The following is a 26047-nucleotide window of genomic DNA, read 5'->3' as shown; positions in this document are numbered from 1 at the left end:
TTTGAAGTTGCTTTCCTACTGGAGAACACCATAACAACCTTAAACAAAGGACCCAAAAACTTCAAACCATACACATACTCTAAATGGGCCAATCCCAATCCTAACCCTAAGCCAAATGAAACTATACTTAAGCTTATATCCTATTCAGAACCTATTTCCAAAAATACCAACGACCCTCTTAAATTTAAAGTCATCACCCCTACAAACTTTCAAAACTAAAAGAGAGCAGGGGTTGTGTTACAAATGTGATGAAAAATATACTAAGGGCACATACTTAAGAATAAGATGCTCAACTTTATACTAGTAGATGATGAAGGTGAACGGCAGGCGGATGAACTTCTCAGTAAGGTAGGAGAACAAATAGATAAGGAGAAGGAAGATAAGGTGATGGAAATATCCATCTATGCATTAATAGGGAGCTAGTGAGCAAAAAAATCAGAATCCTATGGATGATTAAAAGGAAAAATGTGTCCATATTGATTGATAGTGGGAACACCCGCAGCTTCATTGATGAACATTTAGCTCAGTTTATCAACTGTAGGATACAACAGGTGAAACCCACTTCGGTAATTGTAGCAGGAGGAGGAAAATTGGTTAGTAAAGCTTTATGTGATCAACTAGCTTTGATGATATAGGATCTAAAATTTCTGTACTAATTAATGGTACTAAAATTCGGAGGAAGTGATATGGTACTTAGAGTGGATCAACTGAGCCAATTCAGTCATGTGTTGTTTGATTTTCTTAAAGAGAGCATTTCTTTCACTCATGAGGGCACAAGGTTAGAGTTAAATGAGGCCATCAAAGAAGAATTTTATATGAAGGTTGGTACTAGGAGAAATGGTAGGTTCAAGCAGCAGAAACCCATTGCAGCTGAGCTTAGGACAATGGTGAATCAATTTCCTATGGTCTTCTTAGAACCGAAAGTGTTACCACCTATAAGGTTTAATGATCAGCGTGTGCCTTTGAAAGATGGTGCACAAACGTTCAAAATTAGGCCATATAGGTGTCGTTACATTCAAAATGGAGATTTTGAAATGATGGTGAAGAATGAAATCATATAGTCCAGTAATAGTTCTATGCCTATCCTGTATTACTAATAGAGAAAAAGGATGGCGCCTAGAGGTTTTGGATAGACTATAAGCAGTTGAATAGTCTCATCATTAAGGATAAATATCCCACACCACAAATAGACGAGTTACCTGATGAGTTGAAGGGATAAGATGGCATACAAAATTGATTTGAGGGCTGGATACCACCAGATTAGGGTAGCAAATGAAGACATCCATAAAACAACTTACAAAACCCATGAAGGCTTGTATAAATTTAGGGTAATGCCATTTGGGCTTACCAATGTCCCTACAACTTTTCAATGCCCGGTGAAATGTAGTATTTAAGCAGCATCTTAGGAGGTTTGTTCCGGTATTCTTTGATGATATGCTCATCTGTAGCCAAGACCTGAAATCCCATTGAGTTTTTGAAATTGCTAAAACTCCATTGGTTACTGCAAAAACTGAAGCAATTCCAATATTTATTCAGATTTAACTTATACTAAATCTCATCTTCCAGCAATTCACACACATGAAATACAAGAGAAAAATTGTGTCTGCATATTATCTTTCTCTGCGATGTTGGTCTACCTACATACATAATCTCGATTTCTGTCTGCGTCGTCATGGTAGTGATATTGTTCGGATACTAATGAGTTCGTCGGAGTAGTATCTGTAGTGCTCAAATCCTACTGATTTTACCGTTGTATCCTAGGAAACAGATGCTCGAGTTAAATCTCAAACACTTACGGTGAGGGGGAGAATCTATTTTAAGAAAATTGTGCTCGCATAGGCATTGGGTTGAAAATTCATTTCTTATTTATTTATTTCATGAATTTTATCTTACTTACAGATTCATGTGCGTTTATATTCTTTTAATATATTTTAAAGTTTAATTTTTGCTTAGATTAAAAATACAAATCTGAGTCTGTTTATGTTAAAATAAAAAAAAATATCTGGAAAATTTTTATTAACATTCGATTTGGTAAGTGCACATACAGTGTTCTGCAATTTCGATATTTGTAAGTACAAAAATCGATATATGAAAATACGGTATCTAACTCACTCCATATACGGTATATGTAAGATCGGTATGTGTAAATACGGTAAACTATTGTAAATACGGTAAATGTTGCATATACGGTATGTTGGTGCAAGTACAGTAAACTGTTGCAAATACGATAAGCTGTTGCAAATATGGTATGTTGCTATAAATACGATAATCTGCATATTCGGTATACATAAATCCAATATGTAAATTGAATATACAGTATGAATGAATCCGATTTCATCCACTACACTAATTTGATCCAACATGAAGCATATCTAGATGAAGGGGAAAATTCTCTCTATGTGAAAGATAGACATATAATTTCAACAATGAAAATCTTGGAACACGGGGAGGCGAAAAATATTTCTAAACGACAATAAAGGATGATACAGGCGCTAAGGTGTGAGTGTCAGATCTAATGTAAACCATGGTGCACAATATTTTGGGATTCCCTAATACATAACTCTACCTAATTTGTTGTGATACATCTCTACCCAAAGTGGATGTCGTGGGAACGCCGCCATTGCAAAGCCAAAGACTTGGCAGGCAGATATAATACATAGAAAACAATTAAAAACAACCAATTCGTGCTGTTCAAAATAAATAAAAATTTGTCAAGTGAAGCACAACAATTTTTTATTTGCAAGGCCAAGGGAGCACACATACTCACACCCTATCAACAAATTAAGAATTAAAGGAGAAAGAAAATAAATTTGAATGTATAAAAGGACACACTTCTGCTTGAATTTACCCAACCTCATTCACATGAAATTCAACATTCTCATTCTTCTCTTCATTTTGTAGTATATCCTGAACCTGATTGGCCAATGGTTCTTTCAAATTTTGCCACGACATAAGACAGTCAAATCAATGTCTCCATCAGGTAGATAAGTGTTCAAGGGTACAGACCCAGATGTACAGACCTATAAAATATTGGTCAAAGAGGAATAGATACAAGTTCAACATGAGGATTAATATGCATATTAGAACAAAAAATACCTAAGCCAAAGCTTTAGTTAAGATGCTTAGATATGCTAGAAACAATTCCAACTCATTGTACTAGGAAACACATTTTAATCGCCTCAAAGTTTCATGGTACATAATATCACATACCTCTCTCTCTACATAATAACAATAGCAGTGCTTTTAGTTAAGATGTTTAGATACGCCAAAAACAATTCCAACTAAATGCACTTGGAAATACATTTTTAATCACCTCAGAGTTTCATGGTATACAATATCACATACCCCTTGCTATATAACAACAATAGCAATGTTCTCCTTTCTCAGAAAAGGCCACTCTAGCTTTCATAATTCAATCCATCAAAAGTTTATTCAATAATACTAAAATTGAGAATTCAGCATCCTATAAAATCGTCAAAGACCCACTTGTACAGATGTCGGTCCTAAGGTATTGAGTTCTAGTTCTATAGAACCTATACTATACAATATTATCAGGCACAGCATTTTATGTTTATCAATCTTTAATACTATCAAGTCAAATATTAAAACCATGTGTCAGCAAACAAAAACCTTAGAAATGAGGAAAATGCTTCATGTTTGGTATCTCACTCAAGGACATTGAATCCAAAAGTATTTCTTATTGGTGCTGATTTCTTCCTTTCATTTCACGAACACAACATACAATAAATTGAAGCATTCATTTACACTGTTTTCACAATTTGAATGCTACTGTTGTCGGATAGGCATAAAGCACCTATCAGACAAAATTACAGCATAAGATTTTAGGATTAACTCCTAAGATTTTTAATCTCTTTATAACAACCTGACAGGGAAATCAATTCATTATGAGCTGCTACACATAACCTGCAACTGCATTCCTGCGCTCCTCAGACGGATGGTTGGGCCGAATGTAGGTAATGAGATCTGCAGTTCTCTCCTCAGTCTTTGACCAGGGCTCGACGTCCTGGGACCTCATCACCTAGGGATCACTCAGCTCCTCCTATTCCTGCTGTTCTCCTATAGCTACTATGCTTTTCTAACTCCCCAAATAAAATAAAATAACAAAAAGGGATAAAAATCCTAAAATCTTTGTATCTGTCCCAAACTAAGCTTTCTTAAGAAATGTCCATATGATGTTGTTACAGGAGACAAATGAACTTCTTCCAAAGGATTGGAAACAAAGGGTGATTTTTCTAAGTATAAACTCCTAATCATACAGTAAAAGCATAAACTTCATTACAGAAATATATTGCTAAACTAGAATTATACCGTTAACTTCATAGAAAAATAGTTGAACAATAAATTATATCAAAAAATGAAATGTGAAAAAAATATTTGGAGGAGAATGTTAATTCATATTCATTCACCTTGCTATTTTTCTACGATTGCTTTGCTATTTATAAAGAAGAAAAAGAATCTACTTTAACTAATTCTATACAAGTTATATGAAACGCACAAAATAACAAAATATGGAAACAAACTCTGGCTATACAACGGCATATTCCCCAGTAGTGTTTGAAGAGTATTCTTCTCGTAGACTCCAAAATAATAATAATAATAATAATAATAATAATAATAATAATAATAATAATAAAATCCAATTATGCATCCTACTGGACTAATGACTCAGGTTTGTTGCCACTATATTTGAGTTGTTGTTGATTCTTCTTTATTTCCTCTAAACTTCATAAGTTAATAGCCTCCCACAAAATGGAGAGTATATGTCTAATACTCATATTGCCACGCAATTTATGCAACGTGATTTTATACTGCAGGTGTATGGTGTTAAGTTTTGTAATATAGTATTAGAGTACGACTGTCGAACCCACAGGAATTGATATTTGTATTCTATCGAGTACTATAATTATTTTAACTTTCACTTTATTTAGACAATCAATTTTTGAAATGATATTTTATTGCTAAATTAAAATGAATGGGACAAACGATGCAAAGTGAACAAGTGCAATTTGTAAAGTTTCTTATTAAATTATGAATACTTAGGGAGTGATTTTGCCGTACTGCCGATAAGATTTTACAATCGTTATAACTATTTCTATCAATCTTTCCAAAATTTGTAGACAAGAACTCTAAGGAACATGGATAAGAAGTAGGGAATAAGAGAAAAAAACTAGTTGTGTTGAATGAATTCTTCCCCCAATCATCGTCAATCTTCTTGTAATTGCTTTTGTTGATCTTTGCCTCTTGAAATTTTCTCCTTGCAATCCTCTTTTTGCCCTCTAGAAGAAGAAGCGTCGTTCTGTTCATCCCCCCAGGTTAAATAGTATGATGGATTTTATTTCCATAAGAGTTTGTGCCAAAAAAGGAATCTACCATATTTTTTTTTTCAAATATGCACTTGCGGGCGGTATACTTCCTTGTGTGCGTGCTGCATATCACTTCTATGTTCTGCATATGAAATTCAAGCCCGTGCATGCGTGAGAGAGTATTGGCCTGCGTACCCGCGCCACTATGAAATTTTTCCATGTGTTGCACTTTGATCCCTATAGTTCATTCTTCGTTCCTTTTGGTATATATTGACATATTCTTGATCATTCATCCTCCAATACTATTTAATTGCCTCTAGCTCTTCTTAAATCATCAACATTAGATCTGAATCAACTCTTGGTACTTTGCGATTTAGTCCCCAAACTTTTGATTAAGCCCAAGTTAGCAAATTTCCCGTTCTTGTGTCCAATCTCATTGTTTTACCTCGAGGGACACCTAACAAACACAATATGTATGAAGTTAAGTATCAATTCATCCTAAATAACAAAAATTGCTATAGTTTAATGAATTAAATAAGTATATAAAATACATTTATCACCCATCTTGAGCAGATGAGAGTACAAACTATTAGAACACAAAGCCTTGGTCAGTAAATTTACCACCTGTGAGCTGCTGTTGACATGTTCAATGGTTATGCATTCCTCTTGAATTTTGTCCCGAACAAGATGGCAGTCAAGTTCGATATGTTTGGTTCTTTCTTGAAAAACCAGATTTTGATGCAATGTGGATGATAGCTTTGTTATCACAATGTAAGATAGTTGACTGAGAATGCTCAATTTTTAATTCCTGGAGCAGATACTGTATCCAAGTTAACTCACAGCACAAATTGGCCATTGCTCTATACTCTGCTTCAGCAGAGGATCTGAAAATTGTCCCTTGTTTCTTAGACTTCCGAGATATTAAAGACTTGCCAACAAACACACAATAACCTGTGACTAATCATCTTGTATTTGGACACATCCCCCAATCTGAATCACAAAAACTTTGAAACTATAAAGAAGAGTTGGCAAGATAGAAAAGGCCTTGCGCTAGTGACCTTTTGATATATCGAAGGACTTTATAGCAGCATGTAAATGAGGAGTTCGATGAGAGTTCATGAATTGACTGAGTAATTGCATCAAGTAAGATAGGCCAGGCCTAGTGATTGTTAAATAGAGTAACCTCCCAATCAATCTTCTGTAAACAGAAGGATGGGAAAGGATTTCACCATGATCCTTTTATAACTTCAGATTTTGGTCTAATGGAACTTTGGCTGGTATTGCTCCAGTTTTACCAGAATCTATTAAGATATCTAAAGCATACTTTCTCTGGCAAATGTGAATACAATGATCTGATCTTGCCACTTCAAGACCAAGAAAATGCTTCAAATTCCCAAGGTCCTATATTTTGAACTTATCATTCAAGGAGAACTTTCAATTGTTAATGATGTCCAAACAGTCACTGGCCACAATGATATCATCCATATAAACAAGTATGGCTGTGAATGCCCCCCAGGGCACTTCTCCACTGGCAAAGGACGGACGCTGTCAAACCTGGCAGAGCAGAGGTCGTGAGTTCGAAACATGGGGCTCTTGGAAGGCAAGGATTTATTCTTGGAAGGCAAGGGAACATTTGGAAGGCAAGGATTTATTCTTGGAAGGCAAGTGGGAACTTGGAAGGCAAGGATTATTCTTGGAAGGCAAGGTGCAACTTGGATTGGCTTGCTTGGCACTTTGTCAGACCAGGTGGGGAGCGCTCGGACCCTGGCCAGTTGGAGGCACATCCTGCGATTAACCGGACTGTGTGAAGAGGGGCCGGATCACAGACCCAAGGATTAGTCTAGAATAAGACACCTTGTAAAAAAAAAAAGTATGGCTGTGAATGAATGTGAGGTAGATTTGGTGAATAGTTTGTAATTAGCTTTAGATTGTGTAAAACTTTGGCCTATATGAAGTTGGAGAGTTTAGAATATCATTGTCATGAAGCTTGCTTGAGACCGTACAAGCTTTTATGTAATTTGCATACTTTCTTGCAATTACTTGATTCATTAACAATCTGATAACCTGGAATTAATTCCATATTCATTTCCTCATCCAAGTCCCCATGTAGAAAAGCATTATTAACATCAAATTGGTACAAATACCAACCTTTAATTGTTGCAATAGCCAACAGAGTTCAAACTGTGACAAGTTTAGCCATCAGTGGGAATGTGTCATGGTAATCTAAGCCTTCCTGCTGTGTATACCCCTTTACCACTATTCTGGCTTTGTACCTTCCAATGGTCCCATCTGCATGAAATTTAATTCTGTAAACCCATTTATACGTTATAGCCCTTTTATCTGATGGCGGGTCAACAATTACCCAACTTTTATTTAACTCAATAGCATGAATCTCAGCTTTAATAGTACTACACCATTCAGGCGATTGTATAGCTTATTCAAAGCATTTAGGTTCTATATGTGCGGTGATTGAAACAACAAAAGCTTTATATAGGGATGAACGTTTACGGTAAGAGACAGTGGCATTTAAAGGAAAAGGTTTACCTGAAGGTGTTGTGACCCGCTGCTTGGTCAATTCCTGGAAATGGGAAGTTGAGCTGGCATGTTGACAAACAAAATCCTGCAAATGAGAAGGTAACTTCTTAACTCTGTTGGACCTACGCAAAGCAGGAAGTGGTGATGCATGATGAGGTTCTATGGCTGGTAAAGTATTGGTTAGAGATGACGAGGTTCTTGGATAGATGAATGTGAGGGGTGTTCTTAGATGGATGAATCTGATTCGTGGTTACTGGTGTAAGGTTGGGAGAAGATAAAGGAATCGATGAATTTTCATTAACATATGTGTTTTTAAACTCTGCAACCTCAAAGATATGATAAGAAATATCTTTGAGGGGAATATATATAGTGGCAGAAACTTCCTTATAAGAAAAAGATTTTCATATAAGAGGACATTTCGAGAGATGAAGATTTTGTTTGTTTCTACGTCAATGAGTTTATACCCTTTGATGCCAAACGGGTATCCAAGAAAAGCATACCCATGAGCCCTAGGATCGAATTTGTGCCTGATATGAACTAGAGTTGTAGCAAAAGCCAAGCATTCAAATACTTTAAGATTAGAATATGTGGGTTGTTTATAAAACAACAATTCAAATGGTGTTTTGTGACTAAGATAAAACGGTAGCGAGGACACAATCACTCCAAAATTTCAGTGGAATTCCACTCTAAAATCTTAATGCTCTGGTGAAATTTAAAATCTTTTGGTGTTTTCTTTTAACGATTGCGTTTTGCTGTGGTGTTTCCACAGAAGATTTTTGATGTATGATGCCTCTTTTGAGTAGAATTCTGGCATGTTAAATTCAGGGTCATTGTCAGTACAAATTATTTTGATTTTAGTTTCAAATTGTGTTTCAATCTTGTTGTGAAAAATTTGAATTACATTGGAAGCACCAGATATTTGTCTTAAGAGATAGACCCAAGTACATCTGTTATGATCATCAACTATGGTCAAAAAGTATCTCGAACCATCATGGTTAACTTCATTACACCATGGTCTCCATAATCACAATGTAAAAGTTCAAAATATTTTTCTGATCTATATTTACTTGAAGGAAAAGAAATTTTGTGTAACTTTGCTAGAGGACACATAGGACATGGCTTCTTATTTATGGCAAATAAACAGATAAACATAAAGTGGGGTGTGATGAATGACCTAATCTATAGTGCCATAGGTCCAATTCTTTAGAATTGTTCACAATTGAAGCAGCAGTAGGAAGTTTAGTGGAGATTGAGGCGAGAGTGTCTATTAATGCTGAAGGACATACTTTCTTTTGCAGCAAGTGGTACAGTCCATGATGCACCTTACCCATTCTAGTTGTTGTCCAAGTTGAAAGATCCTGAATAAAACAAGTTTCAGAGAAGAAAATAAGGCAACAATTTAAACTTTGTGTCATTTTCCTAGCTGAAATGAGGTTGAAAGAAAATGAAGGAGTGTATAATACATTTTTCAGAGTGATGGAATCTGTGAATTTTACAGACCCAACAAGACTAATAGAAGCCATATCTCCATTGGGTAAAGTTACTAGAAACAAAATAGATATTGGATTTGAAGAAAAAAAGTAGGTGGAATAGACCACATGGTCTGTTGTCCCCGTGTTTGATATCCAGGGAGCAGTAATGACATCATGGTGCTTTGTATTAAATGCTAATAAACCAAGAGAAATACTAGATAATTTTGGTATAGAAACATTAGTGGAAGTGGTAGCAATGCTTTGACCATGACTGGCAATGACAAGGTTGAGTTATTGGTGATGTTTTAGGTTAAGTAGTGCCATTAGTGGGGAATACTGCTCTGGTGTTAAAGAAAGTTGTGTGTTATCATTGTACTACTCATGATTAAAAGGCATAAGTGTAGTGACTACGTTAATAGAAGGTCTAGTAGTTTTGTTCATTCTTTCTAATTTGTGTCCTGGAGGGTGTCCATGTAGTTTGTAGCACCTATCTATTGAGTGTCCAGGAATTTGACAGTGGAAATATGGTGCCTTGTTAGGATTAGCTTTGCGACACCTTTCAAAGGAGTGACTGGGAATCTTACAAAAGGTGCAATAATACCTGTTCTTCCTTGGATTTCCTTGATATGATTTTCCCACACTGAAATTTCCTTTTGCTAACATTGCCATAGAGTCATCAGTTGGATTGTCAAAAGAAATTTGTCGCCTCTTTTCTTCTTGTTGGATAAAAGCATGTGCTTCATTCAAGCTTGAGAATGGTTTAATTAGAAGAATCTGTGCCTTTAGACTTTTGTAAGAATCATTAAGCCCCATTAAGAATTTTATAACCCAATTTCTTTGTTGGTTATTTATCATGATTTTCAATCCTTCACAAGACAGCTAGGAACAGATTCATAATTCATCAATTCATCTAAGAGTGTCTTCAATTTCAAAAAATACACACTTACATTGTCCCGATTTTGCAGTAAATTGGCAATGTTATGCTTAATTTCAAAGATCCGTGGTGCATTTTGTTGGGCAAATCTTTGCTCAAGTTCCTTCCATAATTTGTGAGTTGTATCAACATATAGTGTACTGCATTTGATATCAGTTGTCATGGAGTTTTGTAGCCAATTAATTACTATGTCATTACATCAAAGCCAATGCTCCATGAGAGGGCTATCTGTAGCAATAGGTTTGCTAATGCTTCCTTTGATAAAACAAAGTTTATTTTTGATTTGGAGTGCTTGCTTCATTGATCTTGCCCATGAGTGGTAATTGTTTGAATGCAATACGAGAGAAACGAGTTAGGATCCAGAGTTATCATTTGCACCTATGTAGAAGGGGTTATTTGGGTGTGAAGGATCAAAATTTGTATCTCTGGTTTGAGCAATGTTGATACTGCTTTGGGTAATATTTGCTTCAGCGGAATTGTTTGAATAAGCCATTATTGGCTTTGATACCATATCAAAAAATGAAATATGAAGAAAATATTTGGAGCGGAATGTTAATTCATATTCTTTCACCTTGCTATTTATAAAGAAGAAAATGAATCTAACTAATTCTGTAAAAGTTGCAATATGAAAACTGCACAAAATAATAGAATAAGGAAACAAACTCCAGCTATACACCGACATATTCCTCAGCAGTGTTTCTAGAGTATTCTTCTTCTAGACTCCAAAAAAAAATCCAGTTATGCATCCTGCTAGACTAATGACTCATGTGTGCTGCCATTGTGTTTGAGTTGCTCTTGATTCTTCTTTATTTCCTTGCTGAACTTCATAATTTAACAAATTAGACAGATGTGAACAAACTAAATTGAAAATCCCATTGAAGCCCAGTTATTAGTTTCGGTAAATTAATGTAATGTCGATAATATTTGAAGATTTTGATTTGATTGTGGAAGTGTGTATACTATGCAGGGGATGGACGTGGGATGAGAAAATGAGGAAATGGTGACGAGTTAATATACTGGAAAAATAAATAAAAATAATGATTTGCTATTATTATATTTTATTTGATAAATTTGTTCAATAACTAAACTTTCCACCTGTAGTACCTATGTTACCTTTCTTTTAGCAAGTTCCAAAAAATGTTGCGTCACTTATCTTCCAAATGAATATTTTTGTTTAGTTAGGAACATGATTGCCATAATTTTGAAAGTCAAAGATATCAGTTGAGATATTGATGCCAGAACAATGAATGGTTGAGAACATATGGATGAATTTACCCTGTACTATATGGTGCTCTCTTTTGAGGCTTCAGAAGTTAAGTGGCCAAATGATGTTGAATTAAAAGATTGAAATTGTTCAATAAAGTTCTTTATTGCAAAACAATTCAAATGATGACTTGAAGTTTAATTTTAAATTTTCAAATATGGAAAAATTATGGGTTTTCATGAAATATATGCCCTTACTTCATTCTATCCCCCAATATTACATAAGTATTACATAGACATTTAATACTTGAATAATTGTTTTTCATTACTTGGGAGATAAATGCAATAATTTTAAAAGTCGAGGACAAGAGTGCAACAAATGGTAGATTGGAGACACACCTGCTAAAGGTTGGGACGAATGTTGCAATTTTACATAATGCTTTTTATTTTGGGTTTAGGAAGTTGAAAGTACCCTAAGAAGTGAGATTATTTTTGGGCTTAGGCCCTCAAAGGATGGGTGAAATATTGGGCCAAAATTGAGCTGATCCAGCCCAAGTTTGCTCATATAAACACTAAACTTGAATACGATGGACTGCTTCGTGACTCGGAGTTGAATCGTCATGGCGAAAAAGAAAGATAGGCGAGTCAGACTCAGTAGCGATGGTAAATCGAGCCATGTCGATTCTTCTACTCGAAGAATCAAGGCAGATCACAAGCTTACAAGCACCAGCTACACCCTTTTCCTCTTCTTCATCCTATCTTCCACTATTTGCGTAATCTTATACCGTAAACTCCATGCTTCGAATGCGCATAAGAATATGAATGCTGGATCCGACCTACCGTACGTCTACCAGCGCGGTCTCGTAAAGACTGATATTCATTATCATCAAGTCCTCAGTGTATGCACTTCGATTCTCTGAGTTTCTTAGCTTAATTTCCTTTCTGATATCGTTTAATTCGAAAATAGATTGTTTCTATTTTGTCTATGTTAATGTTTTAAAAATTCAGGAGAATATGAAGGCATCCGAAAATTCCAGTCGCCGGAATTTCAAGAATGCCGTGCTAGCCTACCTCACTCCATGGTAATTTCATTTTAAAATAGTATTATTAAGTTTTTTCTCAATATAATATAAAATAACAGCATTTAATATGTGAACAAGAAATGCATAGATGATTATTACACAAGATTATCAGCTGAATTTGGTTCCAATTGAGCACTAATGTTTGACGTTGCTTCTTTAAAAAGAAGCTAGTTTATTTAGCATTATAAGAAAAAGGAAGCTCAAAAAGAAGCCAACTTTTGTCTTTTTCATTTTATTTTATTTACTTATTTTTTAAATAAGCTAAGCCAAGCAAGCTCTTAATCAGTTCGACTATCTTTAGTATAGCTTATATTTTAGTCACAGTCTAGCTAGTCCAAATATATATTTATGCTTGAAAATTGTATTTTATCTTTGAAGCCCCGAGGACATGTAAGTGTACGTTTTCAAAGCTTTTAATTGCTTATAAGATGATCAAACATAATTTTTAACCACACATATTTTTACGACCGAAAACTTTTATCTTCATTTTAACCACAGATTTCTTGTGAAGAATTGCATATAAACACTTAAAAGCTTAGCCAGTTGTGTATTTAGTTTTTCTTGTAGCTTACCTTACAATGTTAGTTTAGGTGGAGGGTTGCCGTGTAAATGCTTGAATTGCAAATGATGCAGGAATTCTAAGGGATATGAGATGGCAAAGAAGTTCAATCATAAGTTTACACATTTATCACCCGTGTGGTATGAACTTAAGAGGTATGGGATTCCAGATTACTAAGTGATTAAGTTTTTAATTTCGAATATTTCTATTCTGAATCAATCCCTGTGCTTTCAGATTTGGAGATTGTATTGTTACTGTAATTTTTGCTCCTTTTGGTTTTTTACTGCTACTTGTACTCTTAGGTTGTAGTATTAGCTATTGTATATGGCTCTTGCACCTGGTTTTATCTCGTTTCGTTTATTAATAATACATATTTTGCAAGATAATCCCTGCTGTATGGGTTACATTACTCTTTCTAATTGATTGTGATTAGTCTTATCTCCTGAATATTTTGTTTGAGTTCTAAATACATCCTTGCTACACATACTATCAGTTTCCTAATATTCTTTTGGATAGAGGATTGATTGAAATTTTTTCCCCCTCCTTCGATATTATGGTTGACAATGAGATCAGAGTGAGATTTATGTAAAAGTTTCTTATGATTTTTTTTTTTTTTTTTTTTTTTGGCTTATATGTGAAAGATGTGTGAAAAATTACTTACACTGAATGGTTATTGCTCTGTACTAATTCATGTGATCCTAGTTCTGAATGATGCCAGCCAAGACACCAAATTGGTTATGGAGGGAAGGCATAATGCTGATAAAGAATGGATTGCAGAGCTCAGGATGAAAGGAGATGCCCTGGTTAGTTGACTTCTGATTCCATAATTAAATATTTAATTTTTAAGCTGCCATCAATTGACATTTATGCATTTCTTGAGTGTTCCAGAATTGGAAGCAAACTTAAAGGTGGAGAAAAAGGTTTAATGGCAACAATTCATAAGACAAGAATCTAAGTTGTGTTTTGTATTGCATGCTTTAGTATTAGAAATATGTAAACCAATTCTGAATTTCATTCGTAGCCAATTCCGAATTTCATTCATAGATCATTTAGTTTTGGTTTTTATCAATCTGCGTCCTTGGATTTCCAAAGAAATGAAATGCAGAAGCTAAATTTTGATGCTAAAACTTTATGATGTCAGCTTTGTTAAATATCAGATTGTGATCCATTTCTTACTCAGAAGCATTCTAAATTTCTAGGCATGTGAATATGATCATTGGGATGATTTTTATGTATAAAGTAAAACTTGCCTTATTATGTTATGCTTGAGTAATCACTGATTTTAATGTACCTTTACCATGTTTATGAGAAAGCAGGTTTTGCCTAGAGTTGTTTTGGAAGCCCATCCCTTGAATTTGCTGAAAAAGAAGAAGCAGAGAAATAAAGCAGTTGACCTGATCATTACAGAATGCAAGTTAGCGTTTTATTTTCTTCTTCCTTTTCTCTATATTTAGTTGTTATCTGTCATAATAATTTTTTGAATCATGTCCTTCTGAGCTGAGTATATGTGAACTGCAGAATAAGGTTGTTGTACCCACAAATCGTCTTATTTGTTTGTAACATATTATTATTATTTTCATCGTTAAAGGGAAATGGGTTGTGATGGTATCGTACTGGAATCATGGTCGAGGTGGGCAGCCTACGGTGTGTTGCATGATCCAGAAATGCGTTCTATGGTAATAATGGTTTTCTGCAGCATTTTTTGCATTTAAATACCACTTTTGGGCTTTTCTTGCCCTTCCATCCACTATGCCATTTGAATTACGGTGCAGTGCCTTTCTATTTTATACTTCTCGTCATTAATATTACAAGCTGAATTAGAAAAGATGTATATTAGTTTAATTTCTACTGCTGAGTCAATTGAACCTCTGATTTTGGACTAGTATTTATGAGCCTGTTTGAGTCCAATTTTTATTGAATAATGCATTTTGGAATAGTATATTGATGGAGAATTTGTGATTAAAAAATGAGGAAAAGTTTTGGGTTTACGTGTAATATTATTTGATTGAATAACGTGTGGTTAAAAGAAGAGAGAGAGAGAGATATTTTGGGAATAATGGGAATCATACAAGGACATTTCACTGCAACAGAACCATACTTCTGATCATCGTGTCTAACATGTAAAGATTATAATGCTTCGTGTATGATGAAGATCTAATGTATGTATTTTCTTTGCTTCTTTCACCTTCCTAAGCCTGCTTGTTAATGTGGAATATTCTAGCTGCAACTGATTTTCTGGCTTCAAATCATTGGAGTTCAGCGTAATGCAGCATACGGAATAATGTATGACTGCTGCTGATATAATCCTTCTTACTTGCAAACCTAGGCACTGCAATTTATCCAGCAACTGGGACAGGCCATGCACTCCATAACATTGGAGCATAGTAAACAAACTTTGCAATTACTGTATGTTATTGGTCCACCTCGTTCGGATAAACTAGAGGAGTATGATTTTGGGCCACAAGATATCCAGAGCTTAAGTGAAGCCGTAAACGGTTACTCTCTTATGACTTACGACTTCTCAGGTCCTCAAAATCCTGGTCCCAATGCACCTTTAAAGTGGATTCAGTACGCCTTGCAGCTTCTCCTTGACGGCACTACCCATGATCATGAGAATTTCGATCAAATGATTTTTGTTGGCGTCAACTTTTATGGGAATGATTTCATCGTTTCTGGAGGTATGTACCATGTAACTTGTTATAAGATGAGTTTATTTATTTATTTATTTTAAATTATTTTATTTGCTGGTTTAGGCAGTGGACCTATCCTTGGAACGGATTATTTGTCCTTGTTGGAACGACATAGGCCTGCACTGCAATGGGACGAGAACAGTGCTGAACATTTCTTCGTGTATTCCGATAAGCAGAATGTCAAGCACGTAGTATTCTACCCATCACTGAAATCAATTTCAATGAGGCTCGAAGAAGCTCTTTCTTGGGGGGCCGGCATTGCAATCTGGGAAATCGGACAAGGTCTGGATTATTTTTTCGACATATTGTGATCAAGGCGGGTTCTTATTTCTACAGATATGATGGATTACTTTTGACGGAGGCACAAGTTAGTTTTCCAGTTTGTAACAAGATAAAGAACTTTTTTTGTGTACGTATATGCTTAATTTTTATAAGTTGTTTTACTTTTCCTTTTATTGGCTTTTACCTCAATACACCACGTGAGTGATGTATCATCGAAGGATCCGGGGTTGATTTATCTCCTTCCGGCGCTGCAAAAGGTATTTAAAATGTTTACGTTAGCCAGGCACGCCTGCTTACTGCATAAGTGCCGCCGTCGAATGCCAATTGTATTCGTATGTGGTTTAGCTACCAAGTTTTGAAAGATGTTGTCCATGTTACAAAGACGTAACAAACTGAGTGCATGTTCGCTTTGCGAAAACGTACAGCACAGCAACCAATTCTTATCAAACAAGAAGTTCAACTGACCTGTACTAATACTGTGTAAATGGTAGCTGGTACTACATTAAAGAATTTTCTACGAGCTTCCTCAGATTTTTTTAAGCCACACGCTAACGCTCCATCCTTATTTGACCCGTGTAATTCAGTAATTGGTACAATCTCATTCCCTCTTCCACATCACGACACCATCCTAAATCCAACCATTGAACCGGAAAGCACAAAATGAAGAAGCTTCTTCAAAGCTTGAGGAGTCACTGAATTATGCGATGGATGCCCTCAATGCGGTTGGATTAACCCCACTTTCTGTTCTTGCAAAAAGAAATAAACCAAGAAAAAATTTATCACTTGCCTCATTTCCACCATTGAAGAACCAAAGTCTTGCCGTTTCTTTATCAAGAAATCTTCAAGGTGAATTAGTCCTTTTGTCTTCGGTTCTTGGTTCCGGGTTCGCGAAGGCATTAACATATGATGGAGCTTTACAGCAATCAGTTACCAGGGGAGATTTTGATCCAAGTAAAGTTTTTGATAGTGTGATCAATTTTGTTGTGAAGAATCCCATTGTTATTGGCGGTGGTGCGGTGACTTTGGCAGTGCCATTACTGGTTGCTCAGTTGCTGAGCGAGCCTAAGCCATGGGGAGTGGAGAGTGCTAAGAATGCTTATAAAAAACTGGCTGATGATTCCAATGCTCAGTTGCTTGATATAAGAGCACCAGGAGAGTTGAGGCAAGTCGGAAGCCCAGATGTTCGGGGTTTGAAGAAGAGGTCGGTGGCTGTCGCTTACAAAGGGGAAGATAAACCAGGCTTTTTGAAAAAGCTGGCATTGAAATTTAAAGAACCTGAAAATACCACTCTGTTCATTCTGGACAAGTAAGAGACTCTGTATTTTGCTTATTCTGCTTATAGTTATTCACTTTTCCTTGAGTTAATCTTCATCTTTTATAAACAATTACAGTCTAATTAACCTTAGCATATGTGCTATTAGACGCCTTCCATAAGTCGTTTATGCACATAAGGCCAGGTTTTAAGATGTCCCTTTAGTGCTGTAACTGATTTTTATTATCACCATGAATACTACTCAAAAAAGCTAATGAATAGCAAAAAATCCCAAACCTAGTCAGTGAATTATGTAGTTGCATTAGACAGTTTCTTAATCTTCGAAATGGTGGAGGGGCAGAGCCCATTATCTAGGTACTCCCCATTAATATTAATATTCGGCCTTATCGTGATAATAGATTCATTGGAGCTATGGTTGCCCCTTAATCTACAACCTTATTAAGACAAAGATCTGTTTTGTAATATTAACCAATTACATACAACTTTATGTGTTTGAATTGCAATGAAGCCAGATTTGACGGCAACTCTGAGCTTGTTGCGGAGCTGGTAACAGCCAATGGCTACAAAGCTGCTTATGCTATTAAAGATGGTGCAGAAGGACCCAGAGGATGGATGGTTACTTCTTATATTCTACTTTTACTTTTTGAAACAGCACATATATTCGAACTTAAAGATAAATGAAATTGTGTGCAGAATAGTGGCCTTCCTTGGATACTTCCGAAGAAGACATTGAGCCTAGATATAAGCGGTTTTACAGATGCAATTGGTGGTGCTTTGGGGGTAAATTCCTTAGCTTGTATCAGATTTCTACCTTATATTCTATCATTTGTACCACTATTTATAGAGTGTGCAGCTTATTACAAACTAACTATGATTCAGGCCTTATTCTGGGAAGTCATGAGAAACTATATTTTGTTTTCTTTTTCTTCTTTCGCTATCTTATTTCTCGGGCAGCTGGGGATGTAACTACTCCAATATCATACATTTGTAGATGTTCTTAGCAGTTGAAATATACATTTTTCTTCGTATTCTCCGAACATTTATTTTAGGCGCTGTTGGATGTGCAGGAGACCTCTGATGCTGCGTCTTTGACCCTCCTTGCTGCTGCTGCTGGTCTAGGATTATTGTCCTTTACGGAGGTTACAAATCTCATGCATTTTACAGTTTTATGAAGAAAGAAGGATTACCTAATATTTTTATCTTATATGTCAGGTGGAAACAATTCTTCAAGTTTTGGGTTCTGCTGCTCTCATCCAGTTCATTAGCACGAAACTCCTATTTGCAGAGGTTTGTTGTTTACTTTCTATTACAATTCACTTATTTTAAACTTGAGAATCTAAGATTCACCCCTATACATATTATGTATTCAAGGACACGAATTTGTCTTGTGAATTCATTTCGCTATTTAAGTTCATATGATAGCATTAGCCGTCATTAGAAGATCTTGAATATAAATAAGACAAGAATAGGTGAAACTACAAAAAGGACCTGTGCAATGTTTGAACACAAACATCCCTAAAAGGGAGTTCCAGTTCCACCATTTTCGTTGCAGGATAGAAAGCGAACTCTACAAGAAGTTGAAGAGGTTTTAAACACAAAAGTTGTGCCTAAAGAGCTTGTGGGCGATATAAAGGTAAACTAAAGTTGCGTCTGCAACTAATCTACTGCTTGTTTGTATTCAATGACCATTTTATTTACTCGACGACTGGGAAATGCAGCAAATTGGCAGGGCCATTTTACCATCGACTGTGAGTAGCAAGGCTCTGCCGGCCCCAGCTGAGGCAGCCTCTGCTCCCGTTGATACTAATGTTCAGAAATCCGAGTCTATTACTGAGGTAAACAATGCTCCACCCGAAATCAAAGCATCTCCCGAGCCTACTCCTGAACTCAATTCAGTTCCCAAAGTAGAAGTTAAAGAAGAATCCCTTCCTGGAATTTCTATGCCACTTTCACCATATCCTAATGTGAGTCTATGCAATGCACGTGTTTATTACATGACTCTCATGACACGTCGTCAATAACTTTTAATGCACATCTAAAAAGGTGGATTAGGCAGTAATAACGATGAAAATAGTAGCTAAATATTATCATTATACTGTTGTCTAGAGAGTTAAGTTTATTGATATATTTTCTTTCTTGATTGCAGTATCCCGATTATAAGCCACCATCATCACCTATACCATCACAGCCATAGAGATTGGACGAGTTTAATGGGATATATAAGGAATTGATACATAGATTCGTATTTGGCTGGAAATCACATAATTGTGTTACCAGAGTTGTAGGAATATATAAACCTTGTAGGACGAGGTTTTTGAGCTTACATCTGTTGTATTATGAGAAATTTCCACGGTCCATGGTGGAGAGGATTCCTAGTTTGATGTTCGTTATCTCATTCTTTGTGTTGGTATTTTTCTAACAGATTATTTATATTAAAAAAAAAAATCAACAAAAAGTAAGGACGCCAAAATTTTTCGGGAAATGATATATGTACAGCACCTGTACATATTTACAGTACACTCACAAGATGTGGGGTACACGATTATTTTAAATGAGTATTTCTTTTTGTTAATTTTTTTTTAATATTTACTTGGTTTCTACTTTCACGTGAAAGTCTATTATTTTAGACATTTTTTATTAAATTTATATCTTATTCGTTGTTTGACAAAATTTGTTGATCTTAGCATTTGTGGGTCTTTACTATCAACACAGTGTCCCCTCCAAACATGTTAGAATGTAAGGCCGTTGTAATAAGGATTGGTAATGGGCCAATCTAAACCTGAGCTGAGCTGGCTTTTCCCTTTGATTGTGTGGACATGAGCCGAGCCCATGCGTTGTATTTTTTATTTTTAATAAATAAACTAAAAATCGAGTCAATTTACAATTTCAAGACGAGCCATCTTGTGGACCTCTTGAACCTGGCTTGCTCAACCTATGACTTGTATCAATACAAGTTCAAGCGATCAATGGATCGAGTTGGACGAGTTGAGCCCACAAGCAGACAAACGGCCCCTAGTTTTAAGATCTTGGCTATATGTATTCCAACGGTCAAATCAGTTTTGTAGATTAAATATCTATTTGTTCCACATTATTTCCTCACTTGTAGAATAATTCAGACTGTTAGTGGACCCCATAAAGCCGCAGTTGTTGACTTTGATATCACAATTTCATGGAGGAATGTGCACCAACAGGTATATTTCTCATTTTATGAAATAGAAAATGTGTATCAAACAGCCCATAAATGTAGGAAAACAAAATGAGAGATTTAGCTAGGTTTTAAAATCTTGCGTACCTATATTAGTATTTTTTTGGTAGTTTTTATAGATTGATCTTGAGCCAGAGAGAGTTTGGTCTATAGAGTCCTTCTCTTATTGGTATAGAGCATGTTGGTGGGTAGTCGACCCGATTGTAGTCGCTTTCCTCTTTTGGTGATTACTTGTTAAGGAGGCAGAAGACTTGGATTGACTTTTTCCGAGTTTGAAGAGATCTTTTGACCAATAAAACTTGTCATTGGATTATGGGTCAAAATATCTCCTATTCACTAGCTTGTTAGGAGAGGGGAACAAGCCCTCTTTTTCTTCGAATAACTTAGCTAGTGGGTTGGATATGGATATGATTCTCCTCTCGAGGCTCGCCTCATTCAAGGTGAGGTCAATCTCATGGGAACATGGGGTTGCTTAGCATTGCTCGTTAGTGACTTGGATGTTTGTCATCTTAGACATTACATTTTAACTTCTCTTTGACATATAGGTGATACTATTTGGCGTCTACTTGGCTCCATGTCAAAGAATCAAAATACAACTAGATTGCTTATTTCGAAATTTGGCGTGCAATTTAAGTTTAGGAAAATTGGATACACAAAACTTATTTTTAGCTAAATAAACGCTCTTAAACTTGAATTGTTTTCTTATAAGAATTGAAAGTGCCAAGTAACTCTCATGCCTTGCTAGGCATATACATTTTTCAAAGGAAAAAATGATTTTTGAACAGGGTATGGTGGAAAAATGAAAAAAATTGTGATTGTATTACATGTACATGATTAAAATCTCATTAACTGAAAATAAAAATCTCTACATCTCATCAATCTGTAAAAGATTATATAAAGAGTGATATACAACAAGCATTTTTTCAAAAAGTTGCGAATTGAGTCCCATTTTTTGACCAAAATGCATTTTGGAATAATATTATGATGGAGAATGTATAGTTAAAAAATAAGGAGAACTTTTGATTTTACGTATAATAATATTTTATTGAAAAATATTTGATTAAAAATAAGAGAGAAAAAATATATTTTGAAAATAACAGTAACAGAGAGGAGCAAAATGTGTTAATAAAAATTATTTTAGAAAAAATACTCTCGGACAAGCAAAGGCTTTATTCTTTCAAAACGTAGTTGCTTTGTTGCTGATCTTCCCACTAAAATCGTGTATCCTAAACAACGCTTTCAGCTCCAATACAGCGCCTCGTGTAATCTAGCGGGAAAGCATCTTTTCAAAACGAAAAATTTAGGGGAAAAAACTCTGAAATCATATAAAAATTTCAATAATTGCTAAATACATAATAAAAAAGGGTCCATGGCCCGAGTTAAACAGTCGGCTAACCGGAAAACTCGTCGCCGGGTATCCTCCGGTCAACCCGTTAACCCTCTCTCTCTAAATATATGTTATATATAAAATATATTTTTAGTAATTTTACTTTTTTGCCTATTTTCTGGAACCCTAATTTTACTCTCTATCTGTAATTTCAGCTGCAGAAGCTACTCCCCCAGAACCAAGTGCTCAGGTATTTTATGCTCTTCGGCACTTTCATAATGTATACATAATTTTTTTTCATTTTTTATTTTTGTTGTTTCTGAGATTTGAGATGTGGCATTGTTGTTTATTTGATTAGTCGTCACCTGCTAGAAGAAGCCCAAGGACTACTCCGCGAAGTGAGTGTGTTTGTTTATTTATTACATTCTATTTTGAGTTCTTTCTTGAAATATTTGAGTGGGAGGAATGTGGGTGTGATGTTTTGTTTTGTTTTTTAGCTGAAAGAGATGGGGACAGGCAGAGAAAAAAGCGGAGAAATAGGCCTGGGACGGTGGCTCTTCGCGAGATTCGGAAATATCAGAAGTCTATTAACCTTCTCATTCCTGCTGCTCCGTTTATTAGACTAGTAATTTCACGCAATCATCTGCACATTTTTGACGTTTTGCTATGTGATTTGTGAATAACTTTGATTGACAAATAAAGTACTTTCTGGGGGTTTGGAAGTTCATTGCTTTCTGATTATAGGATTCAAAAATTCACAGCCCTACTACAGTTAGCTGCTTATGTGATGAAATTATGAAATGGAAATTATAAAATTATGGCTGAATGTAGCTGATTAATTTAGGTTTTTCCCCTTGAAATTGTGATGTACTGACTAGTTTATACAAGGATGGTTTCTGGGGACTATTAATGTTGTCAATAAATGGACTATAGAAAGTCATTAACTAGTTTCTAATTCATGTGTTTCTATTTAATTGTGCCATTCTATCCTTTGGATGAAAGCCCGAAATGCTTATCTGGTACTATTAATAATGGAAACAATGGCATTGCAACAATGGACTGATTGAAGCATTAAGGCTATCATATGGCCTTGACATAAGATACAATCAGTGTGTCTCAAATTCAGTTTTGATTACCCAATTCAGTATTTATTATATGTATGTACTCACACACATAAGCTTCCTATTAGAGTAAGATGGCAATCAACAATGCTGTGCCTTTTGACACTGAATTGATCTCACAGGTTTAATTCTTTGCTCCTATGGGAGATGCTTTAATATGGAAAGTAAATCTTTATTTGCTACATTTGGTGCTTTTATTTGTTTTCACAACAGCTGTAAATGACATCCATGTGCTTGTCGTCATTCTAAATCACTATATTACAGCACATAACAACAGTTCAATCTGTAGTTTCTGATTAGATATAGACATCACCGTCATCCGTTTCTCTAGCTTCTTCTATTGTGCTTCAGTTCCTCGCTTAAAAAGTTGAGTGTCTCCAATAATATATGTTTCAGTTTAACTCTCTTGATATTCATCCATATCATTTTGTCATGCGACTACCAGCTTTTTACATCAATGCGAGATCAAAATTTAGCACAGCAATTACACCAGTAAGATGTTGAAATGCACAAATACTGTGCTTCCCTGAACTTTATTTTTTCAGGAAATTTGAAATGTGTTATTGTGTAAAATACAACAGGTAAAAGAGATTAGTCACTTCTACTCACCGCAGGTTGGACGTTGGACAGCAGAAGCCTTGGTAGCCCTTCAGGAGGTATTAAGCTCTTTCAAAATGTTCTTGCTTCTGTCACTATCGTGATATGCCTCTTTATATTTGATATTTTTCATGTTCATGAACCTCTTTCTGACAACTTGATTCAATACATTCTGGTGCTTGTAGCCTAGATATATACTAATTGTCAATTTTTTTATAATGCTTGTGATGGTTTCAAAGAGCACAATTTATAATATATAGCAGATAAAGCCCCTATTTGATGACCTTTAATTCAAAACTATTTTTTCTACATATTCATTGGTAACCACGCATTCACGCAATAAAATTTTTGCACATAAACTCAAAACATTTCCCTACTTTTTAACCGCACATTTTCTAAAAATTCATTATCCAAAACATTGTTTTCCCCAAATAATGGCCTTCAAACAGGGGCATAATATCCTCTTTTCACAGTTTGCTTCATGACGTCATGTAAATAGTTTTTATCCTTCGATTCTGGTATACCTAATCATGGTTACCTCAATGTGTTGCCCTTTTTGGCTGGCTATTTTTGCAGGCTGCAGAGGATTATATAGTGCAATTGTTTGAAGAGGCAATGCTATGTGCAATTCATGCTAAGCGAGTGACACTGAGTAAGTTTTGCTCTTAAAATTGTTTCAATGTTCATCACTAATGGATGTACGGGGATGCCAACTCGATCTAATTGTTACGTGGTTTAATAATTGCTTTTTGAAGGTTTTTTTTTTTTTTTTCCTTCTTCTTGGTACCATTTCTTTGTCAAGTCCTGAAAATGGGATTGTTGACTAGAATGAGTCTTTTGAATGCTTGCCTTGTTTTGGAAGTCAAAATTATTTTCAGTAGATTTGCCTTTGGAAGTTTCTTCAGTAGATAATTGCCTTTTTTTATACCATTTCATTGTCAAGTCCTCAAAATAGGGATTGTTGACTAGGATTAGTCTTTTGAAATTGAATATGATTATCCAACAGCTCAAGTACAGTTGATATAGTTGGACGTACAATCAAAATCTGGTTTTTGGCAAGTGGAATTTGTGGCGTCAATATATAGATTTTATCATTTTCCTAATTTCTTCTCTAGCTCAGTGTGAGAGATTACCTTTTGATTTAGTAGAAGCAAAGGAGGTAGCAGCAGGTTATCAAATATAATAATATTTTTTGGTGGATATACGTGTGATAGTGGGTAAGTTTTGCTTGTTAAATGCTTTAATGTTCTTCATCACTAATGGATGTACAAAGATGCCAAACTAGATCTAATCGTTATATGATTCCATAATTGCCTTTGGTACTTTCTTTTGTATTATGTCTCTGTCAAGTCCTTGAAAATAGAGATTGTAGACTAGGATGGGTGTCTAGAATGCTAGCATTGTTTTGAAAAGCCAAAAGTATTTTCAGTAGATAAGAGCATCTCCTTCATTTCATAATGGCCTCGTTGTCTCAGATTCCTAGTTAAATTTTTCGTACCACATACTATGCTTGTGTTTATGAATTAAAATCTAGATATATGATCTGCCATGATAATTCAAGATGTTTAGAATACAATTGGAGTGAACTGAAGATTATGAAGGGTAGGTAGAGAATACCTAGTGGCCTAAGACAACTCTCTCTATGAAACTCGTACTTATGAGTGGAGGTTCATACCCACTTGCCCGGAGGAAGGGGTAATCGCTCAATATTTTCATTGGTAACGTTCTCAAGAGTCTCATACACTATCTTGCCCCCATGTTTAGGTATTGGCACTGTCCATATGGGGATGGTTAAACTATTTTTTCCTTTTTTGCTAATTTATCTTGCAGTCCTTGCAATTTGCCTAATATCTGCACTAGTATCATTCTGGCTGAGCACTCCTAATTCAGTAAAGCGTTTTTTTTTCTTACTGCTCAGTGAAGAAGGATTTTGAGCTGGCGCGACGAATTGGAGGGAAAGGACAACCTTGGTGAGAGATCGAGATCGTGCATTAAATTGGCTATTTAGTGAATAGTCAGTGCCTATTCAATTTAGAACTACCTTAAACCAGTGTATGGAATTCTCAAACAGTAACATTGTAGTTAAAGGATGGCTATACTTAGTATTTCCGAACTTCCTAGAGGATGCTCAGAAGCTTATGAATGAAGAGATTCCCACCTCATTGTATCCCTGTTGTAATTCTATTGAAGTTCCCAGATTCCGTCACTTGTCTTATTATGTAGTTGCAATGTGAAGTGGGCTTTAGGAAAACAATGAAATCAGTTATGCCTACACCTGTATTGAATGTTGCTTTCTTTGTTGACTTGATCGAGTATGCTATTCCTAGTATACTAGCAATCAATAGAGAGGATTACGAAAAGTATCGGAGTAGTTGAGCTCAAATTTATTGAGATGCTTGGTTGTGTATTAATTATACTTTAATTTGGTTAAATGTATTTTTAT

The 26047-nt window shown here is 35.4% G+C and overlaps 3 protein-coding genes across 3 annotated transcripts; all 3 read left to right on the top strand.

Moving 5' to 3' along the window:
* Positions 1-12048: 12048 nt before the first annotated feature.
* Positions 12049-16252, top strand: LOC111409919 (chitinase domain-containing protein 1). Its single transcript, XM_023040029.1, has 8 exons — positions 12049-12367; positions 12477-12550; positions 13184-13264; positions 13828-13912; positions 14426-14523; positions 14698-14785; positions 15436-15787; positions 15863-16252. The coding sequence occupies exons 1-8, from the start codon at positions 12089-12091 to the stop codon at positions 16108-16110; spliced, it is 1305 nt and encodes a 434-aa protein (XP_022895797.1). The 5' UTR covers positions 12049-12088; the 3' UTR covers positions 16111-16252.
* Positions 16253-16353: 101 nt separating this feature from the next.
* Positions 16354-19749, top strand: LOC111409918 (rhodanese-like domain-containing protein 4, chloroplastic). Its single transcript, XM_023040028.1, has 8 exons — positions 16354-17387; positions 17867-17969; positions 18048-18134; positions 18422-18493; positions 18567-18641; positions 18907-18987; positions 19073-19318; positions 19501-19749. Exons 1-8 carry the CDS (start codon positions 16786-16788, stop codon positions 19546-19548), a joined length of 1314 nt encoding a protein of 437 aa, XP_022895796.1. The 5' UTR covers positions 16354-16785; the 3' UTR covers positions 19549-19749.
* Positions 19750-21833: 2084 nt separating this feature from the next.
* LOC111409916 (histone H3-like centromeric protein HTR12) lies at positions 21834-25995 on the top strand. Its single transcript, XM_023040026.1, has 7 exons — positions 21834-21983; positions 22102-22136; positions 22245-22284; positions 22384-22511; positions 23589-23663; positions 24181-24256; positions 25523-25995. Exons 1-7 carry the CDS (start codon positions 21929-21931, stop codon positions 25576-25578), a joined length of 465 nt encoding a protein of 154 aa, XP_022895794.1. The 5' UTR covers positions 21834-21928; the 3' UTR covers positions 25579-25995.
* The last annotated feature ends 52 nt before the right edge of the window (positions 25996-26047 follow it).

Source organism: Olea europaea, chromosome 15 (genome assembly GCF_002742605.1).
Source record: "Olea europaea var. sylvestris chromosome 15, O_europaea_v1, whole genome shotgun sequence".
NCBI lineage: Eukaryota > Viridiplantae > Streptophyta > Magnoliopsida > Lamiales > Oleaceae > Olea > Olea europaea.
Note: the sequence above shows the minus strand (reverse complement) of the source record. Positions and strands in the feature narration are given on the sequence as shown.